The 23822-nt window shown below is 37.7% G+C and overlaps 2 protein-coding genes across 3 annotated transcripts; one reads left to right on the top strand and one right to left on the bottom strand.

Moving 5' to 3' along the window:
* The first annotated feature begins 333 nt into the window (after nt 1–333).
* Nucleotides 334–4956, top strand: kmt5ab (lysine methyltransferase 5Ab). Its single transcript, XM_079872172.1, has 8 exons — nt 334–489; nt 731–807; nt 1189–1309; nt 1400–1562; nt 1664–1754; nt 1956–2015; nt 2087–2277; nt 4169–4956. Exons 1-8 carry the CDS (start codon nt 480–482, stop codon nt 4377–4379), a joined length of 924 nt encoding a protein of 307 aa, XP_079728298.1. The 5' UTR covers nt 334–479; the 3' UTR covers nt 4380–4956.
* A 150-nt stretch (nt 4957–5106) lies between these two features.
* On the bottom strand, nt 5107–11714 carry rilpl2 (Rab interacting lysosomal protein-like 2). Of its 2 annotated transcripts, none has more exons than XR_013821330.1 (4): nt 11293–11714; nt 9170–9321; nt 8225–9003; nt 5107–7665 (listed from the first exon to the last, which is right to left on the bottom strand). XR_013821330.1 is itself a non-coding variant. In XM_079872166.1 (4 exons), exons 1-4 carry the CDS (start codon nt 11587–11589, stop codon nt 6492–6494), a joined length of 603 nt encoding a protein of 200 aa, XP_079728292.1. In that variant the 5' UTR covers nt 11590–11713; the 3' UTR covers nt 5107–6491. The 2 variants fall into 2 exon arrangements, 1 of the variants encoding a protein (XP_079728292.1); XM_079872166.1 differs by having other exon boundaries at nt 5107–6513; nt 8872–9003; nt 11293–11713.
* Nucleotides 11715–23822: the final 12108 nt, after the last annotated feature.

The raw sequence follows: 23822 nt of genomic DNA, 5'->3' as shown, positions 1-23822 counted from the left end.
GAAGTGGGCTCAAAGCAAACTTTTTTGAAAAAGCAAAATTTTTCACAAAAATATGTAACGTTAATGCTTTGAAAGGACTGGAAATTATATATATATATATATATATATATATATATATATATATATATATATATATATATATATATATATATATATATTCCCCTGGCAGCTAATGTTAATGTGATAATGCGAGTATACCTCTTGTTCTTCTGGCACTGAATAAAAATGAATGAATGAATAAATAAATAAATAATCATTCCGGAAGTACGTCAGGAGGCACGGCGCGTGTAGTTTACTGCTTCCGCGTTTTTTAAACCAATCATACGCCTACTCTAAAAGAGTTCGACCAATGAACGCTACGATTGATATTTAAAAACCCAGGCAGCCTGACGTCAAGTTATTTATCTCAGCATGCTGTGCTGTTTATAACCATATCTGTTTATAACCATATCTGTTTGTTGCTGGAAATCGAATCCAAGATGGGAAAAGGTAAAATAATAAGGTTTAAAAAATTAGCATGTGACTCACAGACGTGCGTCCGTTTAGCGAACCTGTTTGTTAGTGAAAAACGATGAATATTAGAATCGATCTGATATTTAGTGACGCTTTGACGTTGCTAATATTGTGTCGTTATATTCGCGTTTTCTGCGATCAATGTTTGCAGCTCGAATCCTGACGTTAGTCGCAGCATGCATACGCTTTATTTATGCTTTATTTGTGTACTCATTAGGCAAAAAGTCGAGCAAACGAAGACCGGGGGACGAGAAAGCTGAACAGGCTAAAGAAAACAAACACGGAAAGCCAACGGTAGGAGAGATGTGTGAAATCCTGAATGTATTTTACTTCCTGATCGATCTGTGATCACCTTAAAGGGATGGCTCACCCAAAAATTAAAAAATTGTAATTTACTCACCCTTATGTTGTTCATCAGACAGCTGACGGCACCCATTGATTTCCATACTGTATTTTTTCCTCTACTTGGAAGTCAATCTTCGATCATCTTTAAAATGTCGCCTTTTGTGTTCAACAAATAAAAGAAACAAACTCATACAGGTCTGGAACAACATGATGAAGGGGAGTGATGACAATTTAATTTTTTTTTGGTTAACTGTCCCTTTAAACTGTAAGTTAACAATGCATATTGCTTAAAAATAAATTGATTTGATCAAATGCCTATTTGTGTCTCAGACATGCCAAGTTCAGCTCACACTACATGGTTGTCTGACTCAAAACAAGCCGCTTCGTAATAACCCACTCATCCCAATATTAGAAGACAATTCTGCAGCGGACACGAGCAAACAAACTGAAGGTATTTGTTTATATCGTATTAAAGATGCACATTTATCATGGTCAAAGTTGTTTTACGTACTACTTTTTCTTTCTTTCTTTCTTTGGCTAGTCAAAGATGCTGATGAGCTCAATGCACCGAAACAAGAAAACACTGGCAAGATCCTTAATTGTGCACAAAATGATCAGATTGATGCGCCTCAGAAAGATTCTGGGACGAGGAAGCAAACAAAATCTGGGCAGAGAATGAATGGGGAAAAGTCAACAGACCGGAAGTAAGTCTATTAAATTGTTTGTCTGTCGAGTTTGCTGTTACACATCCCTTTTTTTGTTCGCAGGATCATCTTACCATGTGTATTTGTCTTATTTTCTTCAGATTGAAAGGCAAAGAGTCTGAACTCAATCGAAAGGTCACAGATTATTACCCTATTAGGCGAAGTTGCAGGAAAAGCAAAGCTGAGTTAAAGGTTGGTAAACTCTTAGTTAAGTGTTTTAAAATGTAAAAAAAATAGTTTTTTTTTCTGTTATAGCTCTTATCTTATTCTGTTACAGCTCTTATTAATCCATCTATACATTTTAATTTTTAAAAAAGTATTTCTGACCTGGTATTTTTCAATCAGAATGTCATATTTTTTTATGCTAAATATGGGCATGTTGTGTTAAAACAGTGTGAAAAGCAGCAGCACATTGATGATCTCATCAGGAACAATGTGGAAGAGGGGCTCAAGGTAAGCCTTTAACAATGTTGTAACGTGAAACCTTTCATTCCTTGGTTTAAGCGTCTGCTATGTTTAATCAGGTGAAATGTATTGAAGGAAAAGGAAGAGGGATTTTTACAGACAGAGCGTTTAAGAAAGACCAGTTTGTAGTGGAGTACCATGGGGATCTGTTAGAGATGGCCGACGCCAAAGCAAGAGAGTCTCAGTATGCTCAAGATCCCTCTACGGGCTGCTACATGTACTACTTCCGCTACCACGACAAAACCTACTGGTGAGTATTTGGACGTTTTATTTTTTTTATGGCCCTGTTTACAGGTATTAATGCATTTTTCGGATCACAAGTAGACGAGGGAGACGCATCTCTGTTTACACCTGGTGTTTAAATCCAGGGTCCTTGAAATTTGTGCATCTGAAAAAAAATAAAATAATTCAAGGCCCTGGAAAGTTTTTGAAAATTAACAAAAGAGACATGTCCTTGAAAGTGCTTGAATTAATTTAGTTTTCTGGAAAAAAAAAATCCATATTCCCTCTGGTCCGCTAATGTGTTATTTCGCCAACACTTTGTGGCCTATGCACACTAGCTTGCTTGATTTACGTTAGTTACGCGCATTTACACGTTACGTTAAGTGTTTCCCGCGTGAGGTACTTTGTGTTTTACGTTGCCGTGACGTTCACGCGCGCACAAAACAACTACGATTGAACCTCAACATTTGTTGTTCAACACTACAAATGTGTTCCCACACTAAGTCCTTGAATTTGAGGGCATTGGACCTGGAAAGTCCTATAAAGGTCCTTGAATTTGAAGTTAACCAAGGTGTTGGAACCCCGTAAATCTATCTCTTGTCCACTTTCAACCACTTCTCTCCTGATTTCTTTGAGGGGTGGGTAAGTGTGTGTGTTTTTTTTTGTTTTGTTTTTTTTCAGATCTAATGGACAAAAATAAGCTGCCACGCACCCAGAGATCACGCCGAATGCTGTGAGTGTGTGTTAGAAATCAGGACTGGTGAGAGAACGGGTACCTTTTTTCGTCTTCAAACCAATCTTGGGTTTCCAGCCAAAGTTTAAATCCCGTCTGGCTAGAGCTCTTCCCATAATGTTTATGCTTTAAGGCAATAGACGGAGAGTAGGCGTCTTTTGAGGCTGCTTGAACGCATGAGCATTTACACTACGAAAGCAATCCAATCGAATCCCTCTGAAAGTGGACAAGCTCAAAACGTTTTAGACCATTTACACTTGTATTTAATGTCGTCCATTTGTGATCTGATCGTCTGACCAAAACGCCTTAATACCAGGTGTAAACAGGGGCCTATAATTCAAACATCAGATTCTGAATGAATCTCTGAATGGCCATTCATGCGCTTTAACGCAGATTTGACGTGAACATTGCGATCTGTGGACTTGTTTACATCTAAACATTATGGGAAGAGCTCTAGCCAGACGGGATTTAAACTTTGTCGACTGGAGATCCAAGTTTGGTTTGAAGATGAACAACGTACCATGTTCTCTCAGCATTCCTGATTTCTAACACACACTCACAGCATTTGGCTGATCTTGCGACTGTCAGAGCAGAAACGAAAGCTTTATGTGTTCACATGGGTCAATTTTCTGAAATTGAGATTTATACATCATCTGAAATCTGAATAAATAAGCTTTCCATTGATGTATGGTTTGTTAGGATAGGACAATATTTGGTCGAGATACAACTGAAAATCTGGAATCTGAGGGTGCAAAAAAATCTAAACATTGAGAATCTCCTTTAAAGTTGTGCATTTATATTGGCGATTGTGCTGCATTCACTCACAAAAATAAATGTTTTATATTTACAGTAGGAAATTTACAAAATATATTCATGGATCATGATCTTCACTTAATATCCTAATGATTTTTGGCATAAAAGAAAAATCGATAATTTTGACCCTTACAATGTATTGTTGGCTATTGCCACAAATATACCCGTGCGACTCGTGACTGGTTTTGTGGTCCAAGTTTTTGTCCGTTAGATCGAGAGATCTGAAAAAGCCCATAGACCCTCCCCTTGAAGAAATCAGGACAGAAGTGGATAAGAGACTGATTAAAACACCAGATGTAAATTGGTTTGTTAGGCTTTCACTTGCAAATAATTTCTCTATATTCCAAGTATAATTGCTTGTGCACTTTTCTAGTGTTGATGCTACAAAAGAAACCAACCGTCTGGGCCGACTGATCAACCACAGTAAAAATGGCAACCTTCAGACCAAACTACATGCTATAAACGGCACGCCTCACCTCATCTTCCTGGCCTCCAGAGACCTGGAGGAGGACGAGGAGCTGCTGTATGATTACGGGGACCGCAGTAAAGAAGCCCTCGCTGCTCATCCTTGGCTCAAGCTGTAACTCACTCTTACTTGAGTTGCTGATCGTGTCTAATGGAAGAGTGTATTGTGGACATGACATGTCTGAGTTTCCAAAATAGTTGACTGTGATAGATCGTACCATAATATGAATTTGTCTTATGAAAGTTTAACTTTTAAACGAATACACCTTGGGTTAAGGCTGAATGATGTGAACCATTTTAGCTAATCGTCTAACCGGGAAAGTTCACTTAAATTGAATTTACTCACACTTATGTTGTTCCAAACTTTTAGGACTTGGTTTTCTTCAGAAGAAAACATGAAATAGTTTGAAGGATGTTTTTGTCCAGTCAGTGGAGTCACATTTTCAAGTTTCAAAAAGGATCAAAGAATATCATAATTCGTGTTTTGCACAGGAGGGGAACGGTGTAGATGTTTGGATTGACACGAGTGTGAGTAAAAGACAAAAGCTTCTTGTTTTGGGTGAACTATTCATTTTAATGTGTAATGTTTAAGAATATCAGTCTCTGACTTTAAGAATATTCAAATATTCAACTGTACATTTTGTAAAGGCGAAATTGTTTCATTGTGACGCAATTATACCACTTTTTTTAATTGTGAGTGTCGAGTCCTTTGTCTTTAACCTTAGTTGAGTTTAAGGATTTGCAGCATTACAGAAGCACGCGTATGTTTATTTAAAAATGGTGTTAAATGTTCAGCTGCAAATGCACTTTGTATAATGATTGTTTTAGGCAGTTCAATTTAATCATGAAACTATTCCGTTTATTCTTGAAATAAAGCTAACTGCAATCCAAATAAAAACCTATTAATAAAACCCATTGTTAGGCGCTAACATAAAGGAGCGTTATGCTGGAAATCAGCCCTGTAAACACTTATAGGTAATTTATATTACAGGTTATTAAATAATTCTGTCATCCTTTTTTTTTTTTTTTTTGTGACCAAAGATTTTTTATTGCATTTCAAACATGAGAAAACATTTTTATATATGAAACATCCAATAGGCAAAAAGAAAGCAACTGACATCAATATCTTCACATGCCAAACAAGTACTTTCTGGACCTTATAAAAACGAAAGCTGGATATTAAATGTGTTTAACTGGTGCATAACACTTGATTTTCATTTTGTCTCGCATTTCAACAGGTTGAACATATCAGATCAAAAAAGGAAAATAATTTTACATTATTTGATTTCTTATGCAAGAGAGCTAGATGCATATACTTCTCTTTTTTGTTTACATTTAATAAATTAAATCAAATCATTTTAAGCTTATGAATAATATATTAAGTGTTAAATCCAGGTTAACTCAGTAATCCATGAACAAACAACAGGGTCCAGATATTAAGAACAACATTTTTTTTATATATTGCAGAAAAAATCTTTCATAATTGTCCAGAGGTCTAGTACTGCAACTTTTTACATTCATATGGCCCACAATTTACAACTTCATATACCTTACATTTATTAAACATAGTTACCTGGTAGGTGCTTTACCAAAAAATAGTATTAAGTACCTCTTAAATTTAACTCCACAATCCCTAGTTTATTGAAATTAGGAATAGAAAGTGATATGCAAAAGTCATATGGATAGTTTCTGTCCAAAAGCTTATTAACCGTTGCAACAGATTCAGTCTGAAGGTGTTTTCTAATTCAGTAAGATCTAAGAGAGCAAATCGATGCATTTAAGATAATATACTCAGTATTGTCACCAAAATCAGCTCTAAACTGTGTCTTTGTGCTAATTATAACATGACTGATTAAAACTGATTATTGTAATGTCATACAGTATTACAGTAATACATACTGGGGTATTGGAAGAATGGTGATGAAAATAGGTGTAGTAAAAATGCAAATGTATGTTAGTTACATTTGTGTTTTTGACATCTACTTATTCATGATTGGTTTCACACTCAATTATAAACTAAGTGAGAACAGTTACAAAGTTACAAGTTAAAAACGTACTCATTTAAAAACTAGGAGTAGAAGTTAGGCAAAGGATTTCCCGCCATAAATGGGTCAGTATAGTAAAAAAAAAGTCACTTCATCGCATCTCTCCTCGCTCTGTTGGAAAGGGCTTGGCTTGTTTCAGATGTGTTTGGTTTGTTGTACTAAATCCTGGTTAGGTTTTGCAGATGACTATTTTTGTCGAAATGAGAACCTGAAAAAGAGAGAGAAATGGTTTGTCAGCAAGAATGCAAGAAGCCAAAAATGCATTATTTTTCAGAGCAAGACATTTGTAGAAAATAATCTTAATAAATCTATGCTGAGAAATGCCATAAACATCTTTAACAAACTTTCACTGATGCTTTAAGAAGGAAATGTGATGCAATAAACTTTTTAACTTTACACCACCAAATAAGTTTACGTTAGGTGTTAGAATTTGTGATTATTTTGAATGTAATACCAAGAGGACAAACTCAAAATACATTTTCCCATGGTCTGTTTTGCTCGTATTTATCAAGGCTGCCAAACACATCAACTGGCCGAGATGCACAAGGACTGAATTCATACTTGCTCTATTCATTGACTATGTGACTTCTATTACTTACAGAGCTAAATATTATTGTAATTTGGACATAATTTGTTCCCACAGGATGGGGTTCTCTCTGTTTCTCTCTCCATCTTGAGGAGCTTTGTGACAGTTGTCTTTGGTTAGCTCACTTGGCACTCAAAGACATTAGAGTATATTCCTTGTGAGGCTATACTGAGAAAATACAGTCTCTCTGTAAAGCTGTTTTGAAACACTATGCATCATAATGATTCAAATGAACATGACTAACTCGAGATAGATGGGCAAACTCCAGTGGGCAAGACTCCAAACCTCCCACAACTGGTAAAGCCACTCACATGAGTCTTCAATAATTGAAAAAAATAAATTCTACAAGACTTTACAGGTACACACACACACACACCTGCCCTGCAATACTGGTACGTATATGTATTTCAAGCCATTTACATAGCGGTCTAAAGTTTAGAATTAAGTTTTTTTTTAATTTGTAAGAAAAAAAATCAGCATATTAGAATGATTTCTGAAGGATCATGTGACACTGAAGACTAAGATTAAAACCGTCTTTCATATCAACTACAATAGTTGAAACATTCTACTAACTTTAAGTAAATTTGCACCGACATGTCAACTGACTCTCATTGGAGTATTAGTAGACTGTCTGTTTAATATCTGCAAACACTTAATTTTGAATCCTCTGATCCTAGGCTAAAATCTGAAGTCTTTGATCGCTAGTTTGACATGTTCACCGACAGCCGATTAATGACCGTTTAATGACCGAAATGACAGTTTCAGAAGATTTGACTCATGGGGCCGGTTTCACAAAGATAGACTTTGACTATGGCTTAGATATAGTAGATAGTCAGACTTCAGATAGACATCTAAAGCAGACCGTTGCACAGAGCACTTAATATCTTAAATAGGACTACACTGCAATGCATTCTGGGTAAAATAAGACACTTTTCAAAACAAAAAAACATGGCGGATTGAGTAAGCGCATTCAGCCGCTCAGTGCAGTTTACCCCAGCGGAAAATATGTGTTTGTTGGAGGAATATAACAGTGACAAGGACATTTTACTTGGGAAATTTAGCGGAGAATGTAGTAGCAAGAAGAAATGTTTAAATTATGAGCCATTTTCCCTTTTCTCTTTGTAATGTAACTGATTGTTACTGCTGGTTGCCAAGGTAACATAGAGTCTTAGACCTAAGTTAGCCTGGGGGTAAGGTGTCTAATGTTTTTGGTCTAAATTAAGTCAGTCTTTATTTTTGTGAAACAGTCTAACTTGCATTAGACTAGTCTATGAGCAAATTTTAGACTTATCTAACACTATAGACCGGTCTAAAATAGCTTTGTGAAACCGGCCCATGGTCCTGCAGTGTGACTTCTCCTACGACCACGTCAAAGTGTCTTTGTTTTTCAAGACAAGCCATGACCAAAATTAACGTTAGAGATTTCTTTGTATCCATCAGTTCAATTGCGCGTGTAACGCTGCTCACATCACCGAACGTGTCTGATAGATGATGTAAAACTCTGGACAACTTTTCTTGCGTGCGTCCATTTTTAATGCGTCTTGACAGCCGTACAGTCTGACATTAATGACAGCTGAGATCTTACAGTGTGACATGGCTTACAGCGAGGATCATGTTCGTACAGTCTGACAAGCAACAATCGTAAAGGACTATAATAAATCGCACAGTGTGCACCCGGCTTAAGTAACTTTGCAACTACAACTTATTCTACTAACCCAAACCTTAACCTAACAGTCTACTAATACTGTAATGAGAGTCAGCTGACATGTAGTTGCAAATTAATGAGAGTTAGTTGACATGTAGTTACTTGTAGTGAGTAGAATGTCGAAAGTGGTCTATCAAAATAAAGTGTAACCCTATTTTTAATACCTATTTTTGGTTTAATAAACTTGATACGTTTAATTATTTGAATATCAAAATAAGATAGACCTGGAAATGCACAGAGCTCAAGACATCATGCATAAATTGGCAAACACTCACAGTTTCTGAATAGTGCTCTTCTCTTTGTTCTCCTCTATAATACTGGAGGGTTTGGGTTCTGGTTCTGGTTCTGACTGTGGAAGCGTGTCCAGGTTTATTTCCACCATGCTTTGCTCTGACCCGAGGACCCCACTGCAAGCACATCAGATGGTACATTTACCTCAAATTTGACCTCATGTAAATCCAAATCTATATGCATGTTTTCTGAAAAATAATTTGTATTTGGAAGAACATTGGACCTTACTGACTTCCATTTTCATATCTTTTTTCTCAGCCAACCTGTCAATCAACTCTTTACCTCTTGTAGAGCTGTAGTTCCTCTTGGGCCACCATAAGCTGGGCTTTGAGTTTGTTTCTCTCCTGCAGAACCTCCTTTAACTCCTGCATGGTGAATCGTGGTCTGTTTGGGTCTTTTAAGTCCACAACTAGTTTGTTTGGCCCAATACTTTCCTATAAAAGAATAATAATAATATATTTTTTTTTAATCATACATTGCATTATATACAAGTGTTTGCACAAACTGATAATAGACCCTTTTTAAAAAAGTCTTGTTTGTTACAAGACTAAAAGGTTGAAAAAAGAAACAGCCTATATGCATGGATGTTCACAATAAGACTAGTAACGTATATGATGTTTACATATAGGAGCATATGATGACAACTTTTTGAGTGCACTATCCCTTTGAGTTATATAATGAGAAACTGGAAGAAAACAAAACTAAGGGTATTTTGCATTGCATGGAAGGATAGTGATACTGCATACAGAGAGGCATTAAAACTGCTAGGTATGCTTTGCAACTCCCTTAGAAGAGAACAAACACAACCCTAGGTATTTATTTGATACATTGGATACATTTACGAGAAATAAAGCTTCAACTTAATACGTTTCTAAACAGCACATCAGTAATTACTTTCTATACTAGCCAGATTAATACTATTAAAGAGGAAATTATAACCATGCAACAGTCTACTACAGTATCATCAGACTTCGTGCTATAGACACCCTGAGGAACAAGTCCATTCATTCTTTGATATAGGAGAGGAAGAATTATCTAAACTAGTTAAATCATCTAAATAAACGACATGCATGTTAGACCCTATACTGACTAAGCTACTAAAAGAGATTCTTCTAGAAGTCTAGCTCCTCTTCTTAAAATTATTAATTCATCACTGTCATCAGGGTACGTACCAAAAACTTTTAAGCTGGCTGTTATTAAAACCTCTTATTAGAAAAACTTAATTCTAGAGAACTAGTTAAAAACTGACTGATCTTGAATCTCCCTTTTTGGTAAAAAATACTAGAAAAGGCAGTATCCTCACAACTGTGTTCTTTTTTAGAAAGAAATTATATCTGCGAGGATTTCAGTCAGGATTTAGAGCGTACAACGGAGACACCTCTAATTAGAGTTACAAATGATTTGCTCTTATCATCCGATCGTGGTTGTATCTCTCTATTAGTGTTACTGGATCTTAGTGCTGCATTTGATACTATCGACTACAACATTCTTTTCAATAGACTCGAAAAATACTTTGCCATTAGTGTAATTCCATTGGCATGGTTTAAATCATACTTATCTGACCGTCATCAGTTTGTAGTAGTAAACAAAGAGATGTCTTATCAATCACACGTTCAGTATGGTGTACCACAAGGCTCAGTACTAGGACCGATGCTTTTCATCTTGTACATGCTACCATTAGGAGATATCATTAGGAAGCATGGTGTTAGTTTTCACTGTTGAGCTGATGATACTCAGCTCTATATTTCTTTGCGCCCTGATAAAACATACCAATTCACAAAATTAACAGAATGCATAGTTGATATAAAAAAATTGGATGACTAGTAATTTCCTACTACTTAATTCTGAAAAAAAAAAAAAAACAAAAAAAAAAAAAAACAGGTTTTAATTTTTGAAACAAAAACCTACACACATAACCTAGAGTACGGTCTTAACATTTGATAGCTGCTCTGTTACGTCTTCGTCATCAGTTAGGAACCTGGGTGTGTTATTTGATAGCAATCTTTTGTTTGAAAGTGACATTTCTAACATCTATAAAACAGCATTTTTCCATTTTAAATTAGGACATATAGGCTACTCTCACTGATATGTATATGTTATTATATTTATATATTATGTCTGTGTGTATAGTATACACACACACATACATTATATATATATATATATATATATATATATATATATATACACACACAACAAACTTTTATTTAAGATGCTATTAATATATCGCGATTAAACGATTTGACAGCACTAATATATTTATAATGTGTGTGTATACTGTATATTAACAGACATTTTCACATATATATATATATATATATATATATATATATATATATATATATAGGCTACACACCTTATTATGAATTTTGCTCTGAACTTCAACATTACATGAACCCACTCACATTGTTAGTATTACCACTCGAACCTTCTGCTACAACTCTGTCCATCTCTCGCTTCATATTATCCATCTCCATCCTCAGCTCCTCCATCGACAGATTGTACTTGTTCACCATTGTCTCAAACATCTCCAGCACACGGACGATTTTGAACTGTAAATCCGAGAATTCCCGGCCACCTGTGTTGACTTTTAATAAATCTCTGCCGATCACGTAGGAAATGTCATAAACATCTTCAACAGTCATTTCCAACACGTCCTTGTCGAAAGCCTCCATGGGTGAACTGTCCAGTCGCCCTTCCATTCTGTCTCAAAACACAGTAACTTTCCCAAAGATATGGCGAGTCCAGCTGATCTCACTGTCCCACTGTATTCACAAATTACCCGACAACTTCCTCTTCCAAACTGGCTCATCTACTTTACTGGAACTTTGAGCGTTTGATTGACGTGTTAACCAGCCAATGGCAGAGTTGCTCCATGAACAACACGGTCAGAGCCGGTTAATGAAGCACATGAGTGACTGTTATTCCTGCTAGTGCTAACATATCCATAACAATCCCGTGGAACAATTCTGTGAGAAATTTAATTTGAAAACGCTTACATTTTGTTAATGTCATACAATTTATAAGCTGTTCAACGGAACCAGCTGGTACTTGGCGACAAATACACACAATATAAATGTATACAGAAGATGTTCGCTTAAAGGGACAGCTCATCCTCAAGTTGTTCCAAACCTGTATGAATTTATCTATCTATTCTGCTGAACACACAAGAAGATAAGAATGTTGGTAACCAATTGTTGATCGGAATACTATGGAAGTCGATATCTTGTTTTGTGTTCAGCAGAAGTGAGAAATCCATACATGTTTGGAACAACTTGAGGGTGAGTAAATGATGACATAATTTGTATTTTCGGGTGTACTATCCCTTTAAGAACAGTGTGCGTTTGTTTAGGCCTACTGCTAAATTATAACATAGGCTATTGCTCAGCATGTACAGATAATGTGGAAACATTTGCTAATTTAGTTTTTGTACAAAAGTGAAAGTCGTGAAAATGTGCACTACTTTACATGGTTTTGCAGAATATATAAAATGCACACTTTTATTCATATTTCTGAAAAGGTTGACTAAATTTACAAAATGACATGGTTCAGAAGTTTCCTCTTGATGTGTCATGTGTGTGTTAGTCCACTGTGTGGCAGTAGCTGTTCATTTGCTCTCTTGTCTCAGGTAAAGTTGTGTCAGGTGAAAGCTCTCATCACTGCTCTTGGTCTTGGTCTTGGAGGAGAGAAAGGGAGGATAAATACTCACTGATCTTCGCTGAGGCGTGTCTTTGTTTTTCCCCTCTGGTGTGTCAGACTGCTGCCTTTTTCTATTGTGGTACAGTGTTGTTGTGAATTGATTCATGTTGCTTAAGTAGATAGGGTCCAATTCTCACTATTAACTTACTGTTAACTATGACTTTTGCCTCAATAAACTTCTTATTACTGCTTATTAATAGTTAGTAAGGTAGTTGTTAAGTTTAGGTATTGGGTAGGATCAGTGCCGTCGCAGGTGGGGTGCGAGGCCCTGTGCGAACTTGAAATGCGAGGCCCTGCTCTTTGATGTGGATGCTCAATTGCGCATGAATAACGGTGGACGTAGCTATTCTAGTTCTATTGCGCGCATAATCTCGCTGCAATAGGTTTTTATCAAGTAGTAGAATAATACAGCATAATCATGCACATGGTCTCACCTATGACTTTTTGATATTTATTTCAGAGGGAAAAAAATCAACTGTGCAACGAGTGGCTTTACATCAAGTCAGCTCGATAATTTTCGTGTGAATACATATCCGCCTAATTAAACAACGTATCTTAATGGTCCAGTGGTAGAACTTTCGCCAAGCGTTTCAGAGGTTTTAGGTTCTAAACTGAATTCGTATAGTTTTTTTTCTCGAATGTTTTTTTTCTCATCAAAACCGATTATGTTCATCAGTGGTTGTATATCAAGCGGGGACACATTTGTGTGCATTATGTTTTGTGAGTAACCGCAACGGATTGAAGCGTGCGTCGAGTGCGCGAGCCACACGAGAAAACACTGTATCCGCGCCACTGATCGCAGCGGCAACGAGCACTTTGATCACTTGATTTAAAAAACAACATTTCAGCGCTAGATCGTCTCTTATTTAAAAAACGAACGATATGAATGCTCTGCCAGTTAACTGGAGATGTTTTATTTATTTGTAGAATTGTTACATTCGTGCCGCGAGATGTTTTAAAAAGTGGTGGGGACAAAAAAAACAAAAAACATTTATTTTTTTCAAGAAAACAAAAACAAAAAAGTAGGATTGCGAGGCCCCCTAGTGGCGCGAGGCCCTGTGCGGTTGCACAGTTCGCACAGCCTATGCGACGGCTCTGGGTAGGATTAAGGGTCATGCAGAATAAGGCATTAAAGGGGTCATTATGATGTTTCTAAAAAAGAACATTATTTCGTGTATTTAGTTTAATGCAATGTGTTTACGCGGTTTTAGGTTAAAAAGTAATTATTTTACACATACTGTAGGCTACATCATTGTTGCTCCTCTATGCTTCACCTTTCTGAAACGAGTCGGTTTTTACAAAGCTCATCAAGAATTGATGGTGTGCCCTGATTGGCCAGCGATCCAGTGCATTGTGATTGGCCCAAAAACCTTAAAGGGTTAGTTCACCCAAAAATTAAAATTCTGTCTGTAATTACTCTCCCTCATGTTGTTCCAACCCCGTAAGACTTTCGTTCATCTTCAGAACACAAATTAAGATATTTCTGAGATATTATTTATATCTGAGAGCTGTCTCACTTCTCCACAGGGTTCTCTGTAATTGAAACTTGCCAGCCCAGAAAGTTAGTAAAGACAATGTTTAAAATTGTCCAAGTGACTACAGTGGCTCAACCAGTTTATCAAGCGACGAGAATACTTTTTGCAGGGTTCCCACGGGTCATTGAAATCCCTGAAAGTTTGTGAATCTGAAAAATAAATAAATCAAGGCCCTGGAAAGTTTTGCAAAATAAACATGCAGAGATACAGGTCCTTGAAAGTGCTTGAATTTATTTTGTGCAAGAAGTTTTCTAGACAAAAATTCCATATTATTCCCTCCTGTCGTTTGAAAGTGTTATTTCGCTAACACTTCGTGGCCTATGTACAATAGCTTGCTTGATTTACGTTAGTTACAGGCATTTAAGCATCACATTAAGTGTTTCCCACGTGAGGTACTTTGTGTTCTCTTACGAGAGGTCTCTCGTAATGCGTAAGTAGCTTACGCTAGGGGAAAACCTCTTTTCCACGAGATATTGAAGCCCAAAAAATTATCCTATAATTTTGTATTATTGCAAAACGCGTTGCGGCAGCATGCAGACATGGGCGAGACAGCTCGCGCGCCCATTGGCTGCTCTGCGGCAACTGCATCAGCCTACCGAGCGAGGCCTATAGTGACGTCAGGCCAATGAGGGCGCTTCGCGCCCACTGCGTCATGTCCCACCGAAACGGGCGTGGCTTAGGCCTATAAAAGGAAGGCTCGGGGCAGCTGATCCCTGATTTTTCATCTCTTCAGCGAAGCTCACGCATCATTGGATCCCGAGAGAAGCCGCGCCGTCTGAAGAAGCCTTTCAGCGGGACGAGCCATCAACTGAAGCCGCTGGCCACGCCGCCTTCTACTGCCGCTCCCGCTGCGCTATCCGGCGCCTGTATCCTTTACTCTCTGTTCTGTGTGTGTGTGTGTTCGCCGGCGCGACACACACTCTAAAAGAGCTCGCGTCTTTTTAAAGATGCCTTCCTGCGGCTCGTGCAGAGCCCCACTCAGCGACGGGGACCGCCATGTTATCTGCGTTTCCTGCCTGAGTGAAGATCACGCAGCGCTCGCGCTCGCCGACGGCAGCTGCCCTCACTGCGAGCTACTGCCTATGGCGACTCTGAGGACTCGTCTGGCAGTTTTCTCCGAGCCTGCACCTCCCGCTGTGCTGCCGCGCCATAAAAAGCGTCGCGCTCAGCGGGTCCCGGAACCTTCTCCAGCCTGCCAAAGCTCGCCGGTTCGCCCGCCTGCTTCGCCATGACGTTCACGCGCACACGAAATACTACGATGGAACCTCAACGTTTGTTGTTTAACACAACAAATGTGTTCCCACATTAAGTCCTTGAATTTGAGGGTATTGGATCTGGAAGGGGAAAGTCCTTGAATTTGAAGTTAGGTGTATGCAGAGATGGGCATAAATACATGGAAATGTATTTAAAATACTAATACAAAATACTGTGTGAAAAAATGTATTTAAATACAAATACAGTATTTTGTATTTTGAAAATACACAAAATACATGTGAAATTGGCCATCCAGTGCATGTATTGATACTTTGAAAAAAATGGAGCGCAACTGGAAGAAAACAAAACTAGAGGTATTTCGCATTTCATGGAAAGAGAGCTCGATTGCTTACAGAGAGGCCTTAAAAGCTGCTAGATCTGCTTATTTTTCAAACCTATTAGAAGAAAATAAACATAATCCTAGGTATTTATTTGAAACGGTGGCTAAACTAACGAAAAAGAAAGCTTCAAGCACCGAAGTTTCCAAGCAACACAGCAGTAATGACTTTATGAACTTCTTCACTTATAAGATTGATAATATCAGGGAGAAAATTATAACTATGCAACCGTCTATTACAGTATCGCATCAGGCAGTGCATTGTAGTCTCCCTGAGGAAAAATTTGATTCGTTCGTTGCTATAGAAGAGGAAGAATTTACTAAACTCGTTAAATCATCTAAATCTACAACATGTATGTTAGACCCTATACCGACTAAGCTACTGAAAGAGATGCTTCCAGAGGTCATAAATCCTCTTCTTAATATAATTAATTCATCTTTGTCTCTAGGATACGTACCAAAAACCTTTAAGCTGGCTATGATTAAACCGCTTGTTAAAAAAAACGCAACTTGAACCTACAGAATTAGTCAATTACAGGCCGATCTCGAATCTACCTTTTCTGTCAAAGATATTAGAAAAAGCAGTATCTTCACAACTGTGTTCCTTTCTTGAAAGAAATGATATCTGTGAGGATTTTCAGTCAGGATTTAGACCATACCATAGTACCGAGACAGCTCTCGTTAGAGTCACAAATGATTTGCTCTTATCATCCGATCGTGGTTGTGTCTCTCTATTAGTGTTACTCGATCTTAGTGCTGCATTTGATACCATCGACCACAACATTCTTTTAAATAGACTCGAAAATTATGTTGGCATTAGTGGAATTGCACTAGCATGGTTTAAATCATACTTATCTGACCGTTATCAGTTTGTTGCAGTAAATGAAGAGATGTCTCATCGATCACAAGTTCAGTATGGCGTACCACAAGGCTCAGTACTAGGACCGTTGCTGTTCACTCTGTACATGCTACCCTTAGGAGATATCATTAGGAAACATGGCATTAGCTTTCACTGTTATGCCGACGATACTCAGCTCTATATTTCTTCAAAACCTAACGAAACTTACCAATTCACAAAATTAACGGAATGCATAGCGGATATAAAAAATTGGATGACTCGTAATTTCTTACTTCTAAATTCTGAAAAAACAGAGTTTCTAATTATTGGACAAAAAACTTCCTCACGTAATAACTTAGAATACTGTCTAACACTTGATGGCTGCTCTGTTAAGTCTTCGTCGTCGGTTAGGAACCTGGGTGTGCTCTTTGATACCAATCTTTCATTTGAAAGTCACGTGTCTAGTATCTGTAAAACTGCATTTTTCCATCTTAAAAATATATCTAAATTACGTCTTATGCTCTCATTGACAAATGCGGAACAATTAGTTCATGCGTTCATGACCTCAAGGCTAGATTATTGTAATGCTCTACTGGGTGGTTGCCCTGCACGCTTAATAAACAAACTATAGCTAGTTCAAAACGCAGCAGCTCGAGTTCTTACCAGAACCAGGAAGTATGACCATATTAGCCCGGTTCTGTCAAAACTGCACTGGCTCCCTATTAAACATCGCATCAATTTTAAAATATTGCTGATCACTTACAAAGCACTAAATGGTTTAGCTCCGCAGTACTTGAGCGAGCTCTTAACACATTATAGTCCTTCACGTCTATTGCGATCTCAAAATCCCGGCCAGTTGATAATACCTAGAATATCAAAATCAACTGCTGGCGGTAGATCCTTCTCCTATTTAGCACCAAAACTTTGGAACAGCCTCATTGTCCGGGAAGCAGACACACTCTGTCAGTTCAAAGCTAGACTAAAAACACATCTCTTTGACCTAGCTTTCACATAATACATTATAGACTTCTATAATTCAGTGTTAGGCTGCATAGATTAGGTCAGCTGGAACCGGGAACACTTCCCATAAATCCTGATGTACTCGTTACATCATGAGAAGAATGGCATCTACGCTAATTTTAGTGTCTTTGTTTATCCCGAGGTTTTCCCGCAGCCTGCCGGATCCAGGCCGTATCCAGATCTGATGAAGGACCTTCGTCTGGACCCGATGACAACGCAGTGCTGAATCCCTTTACCACTCTACAGATAAAGCGTTGTCGGGAAACTCAATTCGCGTATCTACCCCGAATTGATAAAATTAAATTAAATTCTGTATCAAAAATTATAAGGAAACACCAGTACTTTGTTTAGGCTTGGTTTGTAGGGAATTACAAACCTGCGTACATATATTCAAACGCACATAACTATAAAACCAATTCTTAATGCGCATGTGAACGCCATTCTCACAGGTTTGCGTTTAAAGTCTATGTAGAGAGAATAGTGTCGTCTTAGCGGCCCCTAATTTAATAACAAATGATTGTTGCGACGGAAGCAAATCAATCATAACTAACCTTAGCTGGAAAATAACTTTACTAAAGAACCGCTATAAAGCCAAAACAATCTCTGTTACCATAAATTATACGTTTATCTCTGTAAAGCTGCTTTGAAACAATCTACGTTGTTAAAAGCGCTATATAAATGAAGATGACTTGACTTGACTTGACTTTGAACGTGACGTCAGTTGTATTGGCTGGCAGGCAAGAACGTCATTCTCTAGCAAGCATGGACATTGGTTTACAAACATAATTTCTCTCCACAAAGCTGTTTTATTTGGAATAACTATAATGTTGTTTATAAAAACAAAACATTATTTTTGGATAATTGGTTTAGCAACGGAATTGTTTTGGTTAGTCAACTGTTCAAAGAAGATGGCTTATTGTACAATTAGACAGGAGATATAATGTACCAATAACGCCTAGAGAATTTTCTGTGGTATTTGATGCTATCCCGTCTGGTCTGTGCATGTTATTCAGGTGCTCTTACAGCTCTCCTCCCTTATCATTCATTCCTCCAGATGTGTGTCAGTCTTCTCTTGGTAAGGTTTGCTTTTCATCTGGTAAGCGTCTGAACTCCAAGATAAGATCTATGTTTCAGGATGCTCTAGTTTCTATCCCACCAGCCACGTTTTATTGGTCTAATTTTGTGGCTGATATTGAGTGGAAAAAAGTTTGGACTTTACCTCAAAAGTTCTTATTAACAAATAAAATTAAAGAGATTTCATTTAAACTGATACACAAATTCTACCCTGAAAGACATTATCTATCAAAATTCAAGTCTAATATAAATGTTAACTGCTCTTTCTGCCAAGAGCAACCTGAAACATTTACCCACTTATTTTGGTCATGTGAATTCATTTACAAATTCTGAAGGGACTTCCAAAAGTTTATTGCTGATTTTGTATTTTCTGTCACAGTGAATGAAGAAACTACATAGGCCAACTGACTTTTCATTCCTAACCTCATCTCTGCCCTCTCTGTCTTTCTTTCTGTCTTTCTTTCTTTCTTTCTTTCTTTCTTTCTGACAATTACAAATAAACTTATGCAAAATAGCAGCCATTTATATACTTATTTCTGGTTACAATGTATTACTTGTGGTGAACACTATATAAAAAAAAAACATACTGTATGTAAAACTGGGAACCTTTTCTGCTATCTAGCAAAGAATGTGGATGGGCGATATGACCAAAATATCAATTTTACTTCACAGTAACAATATCATGGTTTCACAATTCTCAATATCATATTGAGGTTTTTTTTTTTTAAATGCTTTTTAAGTAATTTTATGTTTATTTTGTGTAAAGTTTATTTGTTTCTATAAGTTTATTAAAATTAGAAAGTGTATCTAAAATTTTAAATTAGAATTAATTTAGATTCATTTGACAATATTTACCCCTTTTTGATAAATATTTTTTAATATACAATAAAACTAAAAGCTGAAGATTTTTGTGGTGTATCATTCATCAGTGCTGCTTTTTCCACTCCAACGTTCCAGTCGCTAAGCCCCGCCCTCCTTAGTTACTGTTGCTACGCCTGTCAAGCTTTTGCGCCTGGCACGCATAGGCCGGGAGCCAGGTCCACTCCTCAGGATGTTTTTTGCTACCTTTTTTTCACTATTATTTCCTATTATCTTATACCTTGGGCCATCACAAGTTGATAATGACCACCTCCAACTCGGCCCCGTTTGGTCTCAGGGGCCAAAAAACACCCTTTTTGGGGAAAAGCTTGTGGCGGAATGATGTAATTGTGAATATAAAGATACTGCAGCTACATAAATGGCCATATAACCCTAAAATTTTGCATGGTGTATCCTGACACACAGGGGAAACTAGCAGAAAAAGATTCTGGGCATTGCTGCCTTTTTTCTGTCAAATATTACCCTCAACATACCCCAAAAGATTAAAAAATGGCTGTCCGCCTGACAAAATGTCATCAAAAGTGATCATTTTCAAGCATTTTATTATATATTTCACTGCCTCAAATGTATATGAAAAACTTTCCAAGTTTATAAGCTTCAATTTAAGTCCAAGATGACCTTTCTATCTAGAGGATTATAGCTGGTATAACCAAAGTTCTCCACTGTACCTCAAATCGGAGAAAACAGAAATTTCAAGCATTACCATTCTATATTGGATTAAGCATATTTTTTACATATGAACAATGTCTTAAACAAGAGTTGAGACTTGACTTATGAGCTATATTATATGAAATGAATTACATGAAAAGTGAGCAATGTTATGCCCCTAGGTCAGGGCTATTCAATTAGCATCATTCAAGGGCCGGATTATTAAAGGGGGGGTGAAATGCTATTTCATGCATACTGAGTTTTTTACACTGTTAAAGAGTTGGATTCCCATGCTAAACATGGACAATGTTTCAAAAATTAAATTGTATGATTGAAGGAGTATTTCTGTGCCAAAAATGCTCCTTCCGGTTTGTCACAAGTTTCGGAAAGTTTTTTTTTTCGAGTATGGGCCTGTGTAACGTCAGCTGGGGCGTAATTTGACGGCACGGCACGGCACGCCTCCAGCCGCTCGTTTTTATCCAGAAAGACTCGGTACAGCCTATCTTGATTTTTTATAAATATAATAAAACTAAAGACTTTTTGGAGTTTTGAAGGATGCAATACTACTCTATAGGTACTCAAGATTAACATGAGATTGACTGAAAATGAGTGTTTCACCCCCCCTTTAAATCGAAATATTGAGAAGGGCCGGTGGGTTTAGCTTATTTATTGAAACATTATTTATTACTTATTGAAACATATAGTCCATGAGCCAGGGGGGTCCATCGGTATCAATGGGGGGGCAAATGCTATCATTGTTTTTTGGCAAGGTATACACCCCTAGTATAAGAAAAATCATGATAGCAGTGCAGCGGTGGTAGCGAAATCACTTTTTTGAGCTCATGAAGTTACTAACCCCCTAAAATAAATTCCGTTTTTGAAATCTGGTGTATATCTGGTTTAGGCTCATGCTAGGGATATTATCAATATTCTATAATATGGTGCTTGGTATCGTTGGAAAGGGGACCTTTTAGGCTTTCATTTAAGCCTAGTACTGAATCTGTCTGACAAACACAGAGGTCACATGTCTTCTTTAAACCAGAAATAACACACATTTTTTCACAATTTCCGCCTAAACTGTATGCTTTCTTTTATCCCTGTTGCATGAAAGAACACCACGGACACAAAACTCAACAACTTCAATACTCAAGGCACTCTGATGACTCAGAAAAATGTATAATATACCCATAATATTTATTTGTGAGAGCCTTAAATTAGACTTGTGCAGCCAGCACAAGTCTTCAAAATAGAATAGAGCCAATAGAATGGACAAATAGAATAAACTATTAGTCCAGGGCCAAATGGCCTATTTATTCATGTACAGTTGTAATAAAAAGTAATTGTTTCAATAGTGTAGTCAATGGTGTTGTAAACATAACAATTGTAAGTGGTTTAACAAAATGTTTCTATCATTGGATCAAGTGCATCTATCCATCATAAAAGTGCATCTATTCATTATAAAAGTCCATCTATCCATTATAAAAGTGCATCTATCCATCATAAAAGTGCATCTATCCATTATAAAAGTCCATCTATCCATTATAAAAGTGCATCTATCCATCATAAAAGTGCATCTATCCATTATAAAAGTGCATCTATCCATTATAAAAGTGCATCTATCCATTGTAAAAGTGCATCTATCCATTGTAAAAGTGCATCTATCCATTATAAAAGTGCATCTATCCATCATAAAAGTGCATCTATCCATCATAAAAGTGCATCTATCCATTATAAAAGTCCATCTATCCATTATAAAAGTGCATCTCTCCATCATAAAAGTGCATCTCTCCATCATAAGTGCATCTATCCATTATAAAAGTGCATCTATCCATTATAAAAGAGCATCTGTCCATCATAAAAGTGCATCTATCCATCTTAAAAGTGCATCTATCCATTATAAAAGAGCATCTGTCCATCATAAAAGTGCATCTCTCCATCATAAAATGCATCTATCCATTATAAAAGTGCATCTATCCATTATAAAAGAGCATCTGTCCATCATAAAAGTGCATCTATCCATTATAAAAGTGCATCTATCCATTATAAAAGTGCATCTATCCATTATAAAAGAGCATCTGTCCATCATAAAAGTGCATCTATCCATTATAAAAGAGCATCTGTCCATCATAAAAGTGCATCTATCCATTATAAAAGAGCATCTGTCCATCATAAAAGTGCATCTATCCATTATAAAAGAGCATCTGTCCATCATAAATGTGCATCTATCCATCTTAAAAGTGTCTCTATCCATTATAAAAGAGCATCTCTCCATCATAAAAGTGCATCTCTCCATCATAAAATGCATCTATCCATTATAAAAGTGCATCTATCCATCATAAAAGTGCATCTATCCATCATAAAAGTGCATCTATCCATTATAAAAGTGCATCTATCCATCATAAAAGTGCATCTCTTCATCATAAAAGTGCATGTCTTCATGTTCATTTTATGAAGTATACGTAAGTAATTTTACCCTCTTGATAGAGGCCAGTGCAATCAGCAGCAAAATCTTCAAAGAGAGAAGCTTTAAGTCTACTGACTTCAAAGGCTCAAAGGGAGCATCCTGAAGAGCTTGAAGCACCAGGGAAAGGTCCCAAGAGGTTATGGAGGGGGGGACAAGGAGGGTTTAACCTTCTCGCCCCCCTAAGGAACCTGACGACCAGTTCGTGCTTTCCATAGATGGCACATAGATGGCAACTGATTTGCCATCTATGTGGTCGTGATAAGCTAAAATGGCAGCAGCATGTAATTTGAGGGTGGATAGAGACAGCCTTCACTCCAACCCTTGCTGCAAAAAGGAAAGCATGGACCCTATTGAACATCTTCGGGGGTCCTCTCGGCGAAAAGAAAACTACTTGATGAACAGGTTCCACTTCAAGGCACACGTCTCGTGGACGGCGTCTGTGCAGAAGTGATGGTGTTAAGTACCTATGGGAGTCACCTAGAACCAGAGATTGAGTTTCCAGAGGTCCGGACGCTGGTGCCATAGGGTGCCCTGTCTCGGAGTCAGAAGATCCTTCCTCAGAGGAATGGGAGGGACTGTCACGAGGAGCATGATTTCTGGGAACCAGGTCTGGGTGGGCCAATAGGGGGCCACCAGAAGGACCTGCTCCTCGTCCTCCCTGACTTTGCACAGGGTCCTACCTTTGAAGGTGTTCAAGCTCAAGCAGTTCAGCACCGACTGAGCGCGTTTGCTCTGTGAGGCGTGCTGTCTGTGTGATCGAATCCAACTCCATACCGAGAAAAGAGATCCTCTGGGGGTGAGTTTGCTCTTCTCCCAGTTGGCCGGAAGACGCAACTGACTGAGGTGCCTGAGCACGAGGTCCCTGTGTTTGCATAACTGATCTCGAGAGTGTGCTAATATGAGTCAGTTGTCGAAATAGTTCAGGATGTGCACACCCTGTTCTCTCATGGAAACAAGGGTCCCCTCCGTGACTTTTGTGAAGACACGGGGAGACAGGGATAGCCAGAAGGGCAGGACCTTCTACTGATATGCTCGACCCTCGAACGCAAAGCGCAGAAATGGCCTGTGTCGAGGAAGAATCAAGACATGAAAGTACACGTCGACCCTTCAGGTCGATCGCTGCAAACCAATCTTGGGGATGGATGCATTCGAAAATGCGTTTCTGCATGAGCATTTTGAACCCACCA

This window comes from Squalius cephalus (assembly GCF_949319135.1).
Source record: "Squalius cephalus genome assembly, chromosome: 5".
Classification (NCBI taxonomy): Eukaryota; Metazoa; Chordata; class Actinopteri; order Cypriniformes; family Leuciscidae; genus Squalius; species Squalius cephalus.
This window is presented reverse-complemented; position numbering and strand designations above follow the sequence as displayed.

Excerpts from the sequence above, each read along its gene's own strand:
- kmt5ab (XM_079872172.1), top strand. Across the intron at positions 808-1,188 it reads ACAAACACGGAAAGCCAACG|ACATGCCAAGTTCAGCTCAC; the intron begins GTAGGAGAGATG and ends TTTGTGTCTCAG. Across the intron at positions 1,310-1,399 it reads CACGAGCAAACAAACTGAAG|TCAAAGATGCTGATGAGCTC; the intron begins GTATTTGTTTAT and ends TTCTTTGGCTAG.
- rilpl2 (XM_079872166.1), bottom strand. The coding sequence starts at position 11,589 with ATGGAAGGGCGACTGGACAGTTCACCCATGGAGGCTTTCGACAAGGAC. Across the intron at positions 9,322-11,292 it reads CGAGTGGTAATACTAACAAT|GAAAGTATTGGGCCAAACAA; the intron begins GTGAGTGGGTTC and ends ATTCTTTTATAG. Across the intron at positions 9,004-9,169 it reads GAACTACAGCTCTACAAGAG|TGGGGTCCTCGGGTCAGAGC; the intron begins GTAAAGAGTTGA and ends ATGTGCTTGCAG.